Source organism: Monodelphis domestica, chromosome 1 (assembly GCF_027887165.1).
Source record: "Monodelphis domestica isolate mMonDom1 chromosome 1, mMonDom1.pri, whole genome shotgun sequence".
NCBI classification, from domain to species: Eukaryota; Metazoa; Chordata; class Mammalia; order Didelphimorphia; family Didelphidae; genus Monodelphis; species Monodelphis domestica.
In genome coordinates this window covers 496,220,581-496,229,344 of record NC_077227.1, presented here as the reverse complement: position 1 = coordinate 496,229,344, position 8,764 = coordinate 496,220,581, and the positions used below count along the sequence as shown (strand labels likewise).

The 8,764-nt window shown below is 38.1% G+C and overlaps 1 protein-coding gene across 1 annotated transcript in view; it reads right to left on the bottom strand.

The window, feature by feature from the left end:
* Positions 1-391: 391 nt before the first annotated feature.
* Positions 392-8,764, bottom strand: part of LOC103097295 (uncharacterized) — a 55,609-nt gene continuing 47,236 nt past the window's right edge. Inside the window, exons 11-12 of the mRNA XM_007475690.2 lie at positions 7,750-7,833; positions 392-1,638 (exon numbers count right to left, since the gene is read on the bottom strand). Of these exons, the coding sequence (XP_007475752.2) occupies positions 1,522-1,638; positions 7,750-7,833 (201 nt within the window). The 3' untranslated portion in view covers positions 392-1,521. The remainder of the gene's footprint in view (positions 1,639-7,749; positions 7,834-8,764) is intronic.

Below are 8,764 nucleotides of genomic sequence, written 5' to 3'. Positions count from 1 at the left end.
CTGTCATCCAATCTTATACTTGAAAGTTATCTCCAAAGGAAAGTAGAAGGGAACAAGCATTTTATTAAGTACCTACTATGTGCTTAATATTATCTCATTTGACCCTCACAACAATCCTGAGAAGCAGATGTTTTTACTATATTCATTTTCCATTTGAGGAAACTGAGGTGTGCAGAAATAAAAGTACTTTTCCATGGATACCCACCAATAATTGTTTGAGGCCAGATTTTAATTCATCTTCCTTACTGCAGACTCAATGTGTACTACCCATTTCACCACCTGGCAATCTCTAAGGCAGCCTCTTCGGTACCTGAACAGCCCTTATTGTTAGTAAGTACTTCCTTACATTGAGCTTAAAGTTGCCTTCCACCCACTAGACCCAGTTTGGCTTCCTGAGTTCAAGAAGAATGTGTCTAATCACTCTTCTATATGATCCCAAAGCCTTCAAATAACCAAAGGCAGTAATTATGCAGTGTTTTTCTCTTGGTCCAATATGAGAAGCCTCTAAGGTTACTTTCTTTAGAGCTTGTGTGGAGTGGAATTTTGGGGATGCTTGTACCCCCAGAAATCACTCTAATGAGCAGACAGGAGACTTGATAAGATGCTGGCAGAGAAAAGCTGCTTTATTAGGAGAAAACAGAGGACAGAAGGAAAGGGGTGGTTGAGGAAAATGTATTCTGCCCACACAAGGGACTTTCTTGGGACAAAAATGTCCTCTCTTCTAGGTACAATTATAGACCTTTATAATAATTCTGACGTAAGACGCTCCTCCTCCCCTCTGTTCAATCCTACAGAAGGGGATCGGGGAGAGTTGTGACATTTCAAGTCTTGAGCGTGTGATTTTTGACATTACATACCCCTAAAGACCCCATGATCAAGAAAAACCCATGACTATCATGGCATTCCCAGGCTGGGATCATAATGATACTTTTGAAACTCACTACACTTTCCCTCCTTCAGCTTATCTTATAGTTTGGCTTTCTTCGCAGGGTACAGGTAAACTCTTCTCAAGGCTTTTGAAAATAGGTCAGGAAAACTAAAAGTTTTATGGGGGTGGGAAGTTTTGGTCTAAAGAATAGTAATACTAAGGGGTCTTGAAAATTGGGGTGATGGTAAGCTAAATACTACTTTGATAATTATACACTGAGTCTCAACCCACATAGAGTCCAGCATAGTGTAAATCCTAAATAACCACAACTAGTTACAAGAACTTCCTGAAGAGAGAGAGAGAGACAGACAGAGACAGAGAGACAGAGACAGAGAGAGAGACAGAGAGAGAGACAGAGAGAGAGAGAGAGAGAGAGAGAGAGAGAGAGAGAGAGAGAGAGAGAGAGAGAGAGAGAGAGATGGCCTCTTCTGGTTCATTGATGAGATTCATCTCTAATTTTTGTTACTATGGGGAAATATGGTACCATGTTAGGAACATTTTCATAAACAGCACAGATAAATCAGAAGCACTAACAGATTATCCAGCAATAACAGGCCCAGGAGGAAGAGAAGATGAAGGAGTTGTTTTGACTGCTACTTTGACACCTGAAGGTCCAGGTCTGCTTGGGCTTTTCTGAATTCTCTAACAAAGGTAGAGATCCATCCAAAGAGTTCTTGAGAGTCCTGGTCTGGTCGTTCCCCAAACTGCTCCTGTGAATGACAAAGACCTTTAAGGTTAAGCTTTGGCAAAGATTCTCAGACATGATATTTAGATCTTCCTTACAAAGTGCTTTGGATACTATGCCTCACAAGCCATCATGAGCCTCAAATGAGAGAGGTGTGATAAGTTTAATTCTCTTTCTAAGTCTTAACTATTAAGTGGAAAAAATAAAAAGGAGTCAACTCTCCTAACTCAATTTACTCTATGGGTGGTAGGGGGGAGAGAAAAGGAAAGAGAGAAGGAGAAAGCGAAAATATAATAGAGGTCGAATTATAAAGGGAGAAAAAGAGGGAGATGAGAAACCAGGAGAAATAGGGAAGAGAGAGAGGTAGTAGAGATAGAAGAGAGAACAATATAGAGATAAAAAGATAGAGGAAGTCTGAGATAAAAATGAAAGAGGGAGAAGTAGAGGTGAAGAGAGAGATAGAAGAGAGGCAAAGAGAAGGGGAAAGAGAGAGGGAGAGATAAGAGCTCAATAGAGGCAGAAAGACGGAAATAAAAATAGGCACAGAAAGATATGAGAACGAGACGAGAGAGAGAGAGAGAGAGAGAGAGAGAGAGAGAGAGAGAGAGTACAATCATAGAAATGAGAGAGCTAGAAACAGAGATAGAGGAAGGGAGGGAGAGTTAAGAGAGCATGGCATAGAGATGACAAAAATGGGAAGAAAAATAAAGATAGGGGTAGGAATTTTCTTGACTACAAGGAAATGGAACACAATTCAGAATTTCTCTGGAAACAATTTCAGAGATGGCAGTTTCAGAAGAACTATGGCAGTTCCATAAGGACCAAAGACTAATGGGGTTAGGGTCAGGTAGGGGGTGGGAAGGCTGAATGCTGAAGAGAGCTCCCTTCAGAAATCTCCATCAAAGGAATAAGACTAGCTCTCTCTAGCTGTAATTCTCCCATTAGAGTGACAACCTTCTGGCTCTTGCCTGATACTTTAATAGGACAGAACTTACTGTTCCCAGCGTTAGACAAAGATAAATAAAAGACTAAACATCTCACCAAGGCAAACACTGAATTTGTTTTTTTAAAGCAGCCCACACTTTAATTATACTTGTCCTTATTTGGATTTGTTTATTTGGGAGTTTTGTTACATTACTCTAACAAAAAAGATTATCCTCAAAACAATGACACTTGGGGCATTATGGAATATGGCAAGCCAGGGCATTCACATCTTAGTTGGTTCCTCAGTTTGTCCATATCCCTGTGGACTTCCTAGAATTTAAGGCAAATAGCAACCACAAAGGGAACTCTCTAGCTGAAGCTGACTTGAGTAAAAAGAGGAATGGAGGGAAAGTCGCTTGATTGAAATGAACATTGGCCCAAGAGGAGTATCACAAAACAAAACTACCTTTTTTCAAATTTAGCTTGACTCCTTGGCTGTTTCCTGGAACAGAACTTTGTATCCTTAAATCAAGAACTTAAGCTTCATGAGCTCTACTCTCATGTGAATTCCAATTCTGACTCTGGCATCTTCTGATAATGCCTTTCTACCGAATTTGTCTTCTCAAGGTAAATTAGCAGCATGGAATGCCATGTTCCTAACCTACACTTGCTCTGGGTCTCATCAACCAATCTCTCTTCTGTTCCTCAAGAAAGGGAGAGTTCAATAAGCATTATGGACCCTGCTCAGTCATGTTCCTTGCCAGACCCCCAACTAGGTCCTAGGGTCAAAACCGAATCAAGCATCATCTCCCATGTATAGGAGTAAAACAAAACTTAGGCAGTATAAGCCGTATTTGCTCACTCAAATAGCCTGGCAAACAACCATTTATACAAACAAGGGTCAAACTCCTTCATTTGGGCATTGGTCCAATGGCCCACCAATTAACCCATGATTTTTTTGTTTTGTTTTTTTCCAGCAAGATAAGAGTAAATCAGAGTTTTAAGCCCCTGAAAATTCAGCCTCCTAGTCAGACATACCAGGGGTTTCATCTGTCAAGGGAAAGTTATCCAACTATGATGTTCCTGTCCAATGATGCATTGAATGTTTCATATATTCTTTTTTAAGTAAAACTATACCTTACCATCCCCTATCATTCTAATTTACACTCTATAACATGCATGATCAATTATCTCCCTTATTAAAAACAAACTTTCATTTGATCTGCTAGTCTTTTAAGCTATCAACCTATATCACTCCTCTCTTCTTACTAAAATCTGACAAAAAGAGATCTATACTAGTTGCCTCTATTTAATACACATTGCATTCACTTCTCAAATATCTGTCATCTGGCTTCTGGCTCTGCCACACTAGTGAAACTGCTTTCCCAAGTTACCAGTTATCTCTTCATTGCTCAGCCCAATGATTTTTGCTAAATCTTCATGTTTCTTGACTTTTTCTGGGCATTTGGAAATGTTGGCTACCCCATCCTCCTGGAAAATTTCTCTTCCCTGGATTATCATGACTTGGCTCTCTTTTGATGTCCCTTCTATATGAATGTCCCTTTTCAATCTTTTGCTGAATCATCAAAGTCTATGTCTTAAATACTCTCTTCTTTCTCTGGGATTTTGTTGATTCATTTCAGTCTTGCCTCACTATTTGTGACCATATTTGGAGTTTTCTTAGCAAAGATATCAAAGTGGCTTGTCATTCCTCTCTCCGGCTCATTTTACAGATGAGGAAACTTAAGTGACTTACCCAGGGTAATACAGCTAGTATATGAGATCAGATTTGAATTCAACAAGATGCATCTTGCTGGTTCCTAATGCAGAACTCTATCCTGTACCATATAGCTGCCCTTCTTTCTCTAAATTCTCTCTCTATGTTAGCTAACCAATCTTTATAGGTCCAATTATCATCTCTATGTAAATCCTTGTCTCCAGTCAGGATTTAACTGGACTACCATCTCCAAATGGCTTTTCCTGATTCTCCCTAGTTGCTAGTCTTCTCCTTGCATGAAATTAATTTGTATATATTTTCTGTCTATTTATCTGCATACATATTCTGTCCCTTTTCTGTCTCCCTCTAGAAGAATGTAAGCTTCTTGAGGACAGAGACTTTTATAAATGTATTTATAGCATGGATGCCTAGAAGCATAGAGGAAGGAGGAAAAGAGAGAAACAGAAAGACAGAGAACTACAGATGGATAGACAGACAAATAGAGATAGACAGGGGAAAGACACCATGGAAAGAAATTTGGCCTTGGAGTGAGAAAAAAGTGGGTTCAAGTCCTACCTCTGATATACACTAAGTTACACTGGACAAATAACATAACCACTCCTTTAGCAACTCTCTACGGTAATAAGACTACAAATTGGGGGCAGCTGGGTAGTTCAGTGGATTGAGAGCCAGGCCTAGAGATGGGAGGTTCTGGGTTTAAATATGGCCTCAGACACTTCCTAGCTGTGTGACCCTGGGCAAGTCACTTGATCCCTTTTGCTTAGCCCTGACCACTCTTACCACTCTTCTGCCTTGGAACTAATACACAATATTGATTCTAAGATGGAAGGTAGGGGGTTAAAAAAAATAAGATTGTAAACTACAGACTACATACTCAACTACATGGGAAGAAAGAATTCCTTCTCTGAGAGTTCTCCATGCAAATATTATAGCAAATCACAGGCCAGGAACATAGTAGGCACTTTATCATTTGAATTTAAATTGAATTGAATTTGACCTCCCATTTGCTTAGAGATCCTAGAAATGATTTAGTCCATTCCTATGCTTTAAAAAGATCTCCTCCAGGACAGCTAAGTGACTCAATGGATATAGAACAAGACTTGGAAATGGAAGGATTTCGGTTCAAATATGACCTCAGAAATTTCCTAGCTGTATGACTGTGGGCAAGTCACTTAACCTTGATTATCTCATTCCTGCTCTTCTGTCTTAGAGTTGTTACTAAGACAGAAAATGAATGTTTAAAAAAATAAGAATCCCATCTAGAATATACCTGATAAATGATATCTTAGCCTTTGCCCAAGACCTCTAGTGAAGGAATAACTGCTATCTCCCAAGGTAGCCCATCGCAACTTTGGATTGTTAGGAAGTGTTTTCTTTGTATCCAATTTCCTCATAACCCATTTTCCAATCACTACTATTCATTCTGCTTTCTGGGTCCAAGCAGAACAAGTCTACTCCCTCTTCTAATGTATAAAAGAATTGTCATGTTTAATCTTTGCCATTAATACTAGAATACTTGTTTCCAAAAGTAGGTAGTTTATAATGGACTTGGAGTAGGGGAGAGTTGTGGATTGCTTGGAACTAAGAAACCTGATTAAGAGACCCTAAGGCTATGGAAATATAGTAAAGTCCCATTATAACACATGTCATTATTATATGGCTTTGGCTCTGCCATCTGTCAAATTATGTCCCCTGACATATTATACCTACATAGGATGAGAGCCTCTAATAAAAGAGCTAGTTTAAATGAACCTAACCCACAATTTTAGATTTCTAAAAAAAAAAAAAATCCCACTATACCACTACAAAGGAAGTTCCATGAGGGAGAACTGATGCTTATTTGTCCCAACTTTTCAATATCACAGACCAAGAAGCAATAGAAACTTAATCTGACTTGCTAATATATAGCAGAAGAAATGAATAACAGTGAGACGCTCAAGTTGACTCTCTGAGAAGGGAATAAAAAATAGTGCTATAAAAGGGATTTCACTGGAGGTGAATTCCACTGAACCTCAGAGTGGGATCCTGTGGGACTCTGTAATATCTCTACTGGGATGGGGAAAGAGGAGGAAGTAGTGGAGGGATCTGGTTCTTCCCAGATTCACAACCCAGGCTTCACCTCATCTAGTCATCTACAACTCTCCTGTATGCACTAACTAAAAGGGCTTCCTCCAAAGGAATAATGAATATGCCTATGGCAAACTTTATTCATATTCCATTTATGAAAGCAGTAACCTAGACATAGGGCTTTTCTTCAAGATTAATGGCTCATTGGGGTTATTAGTGCAAAGTTACTTCCAGGGGTTACTGGCTCCATCAAACTGATCGTTAGCCCCCAGTTTCAAATACTAAATGTTCCCTGCACTTGATGTGTTATTAGTTGCCTACAATGTACGTGCAATGACAATATTTGCCCTTATACCCAGAACATAATATTTTCAAGGCAAAAGAAAAAAAGACTTTAAAATTGGAAAAAGATATTGATTTATATTAAAAGTGGTCCCAGTTAAATAAGGCAGGAATGTTTGGTTTATAGACTTGTAAAATGTACATACATTAATATGCTTTCTCAGAGAAAGCATATTAATCATTCATTCAACTCTAGGGGCATTTGGGAGGCAATATGGTTTAATGGGAAAAATACCACAACAGAAATCAAAAGAGTTGGGTCCTGTCCCCAGGATGGTGCATATATACACTCTCTTGGATCATGAGACTTCAAACTAGAAGAGACCTTGAAGGTCACTTATTCTGACCCCCTCATTTTAAAGATGTGAAAACAAAAACTGAATAAGTCTATGTAAGAAGGTTTCATTTCCTCATGTAAATTGAGTGGTTTGGTCTAGATTGTTTCTAGGCAGTGTTCCAGGTCAAACATCCTAAGAATCTCAGAACATAGGGTTAAGATATTCTTCCCTATATTAAACTTAAACCTGTGAGATGGGTAGGTTTTTCATTTCATTTCATACATAATATTAGAAGAACTTTGTACTTCATTACAACCTTAATATTTTTGGTTCAACACTAAATGTTCTGATTGTAAACTCCTTTAATCATCTGGTTTTGTTCAACCAGAGTCACCATGGATCACCGCAACTTGATCAGACTTTGCATTCACTATAGTTGCATCATAGAAAGATACAGATTCTCAGAAGTAGCCATGTGTAATAAGCTTTTGAATTAGTATAAAGGGATGTAATCTTTCTTCTTCTACACGTAGACTTTTAACTTCATTTGTTCAAAATAATATCCTAAGAAAAAGTCAAAATGCTAATTGAAAGCATTTCATTCCTCATATGTTTAAAAAGAAAGAATGAATCCTGGAATTTGCTGTCCACACTAAAATTCTTCCATTCTATTCATATTTTAGATAGAAACTCTAATATCACAGCCTACTTCAGATATGTGAAGGTTTCAACATTTTATAAATTTTCTTAATGTAAGATTTGAGTTATTTTTTAATACACCATTTACCAGAATGTCACCATAGAGTTTCTTCATTTCATCACATCTTTTTGACAGCTGAGAAAGGTCCCCTTCATACTTCTGAATTAGGTCCTATAATAAAAGTGCAATCTTGACTTGAGACAGGTTTATGGCATGACCGCAATACCAGACTGAAAGCTTATAATTAAGCAATAACATTAATAGACGGTGAGCTTGTGCTCCAACAATATTCAAAGATTGGAAAGGATTTGAGTATTGCCTGATAGAGGGATTTCCCATTTAATAAAAGTATTTGGAATGATATTTCATCTAAGTAAGCATTTGCGGGTACATTTCTGTTCTCCATCCCATTTTCTGCCATTCTCAGGTTTAGTTCTCAAAATAACCACAATAAAGTTCAGCTTCTTCCTGCTAATACATTTTTCATCTTTAAGACTAGTGGGGAACACACACACACACACACACACACAATCTTGTAAACTCTTGGGTGGGATAGTAATTATTCCCAGCATGCAAGCAGGCAGCCCTTATCAGAAAGGTTATAAAGGCAGACCTGGGATTAGAAAGAACAGAGCAATGCCAAATTTTCAATTCTGAACCCCAGTCTTGGATTATTATGCCTTTCTTTTCTTCCAATCTGTATAAAGCACAATAAAAATGTTCAAGAATCAGAAAAAAATCTGGGCCATTTATTCCTGCTAGTTTTCCATATTTAAATCTTTCCCTTTCTGGGCCTCAGTTTTCTCCTCTGTGTTTCCACTTCCAGTTTTGTTGGTTTCTTGGATCAAAGGCTTTAGAACTGGAAGAGAACTTAGAATATATCTAGTTCATCTCTCTCATTCTAAACATGAAGAAACTAGGTTGTGTGATCCTAGGCAAGTAATTTTTTTCTTCTTGGAACCTCAGTCTTCACATCTGAAAAATTAGAAGGTTGGACTCAGTCACAAAGAGACTTGAGTTCTATTTTCTGTGATCTCGTGAATAGGAAGCATTTTGTTGTTATTAAAAGATATGCTGATAGCAGAGGGTAATTTTTAATAGA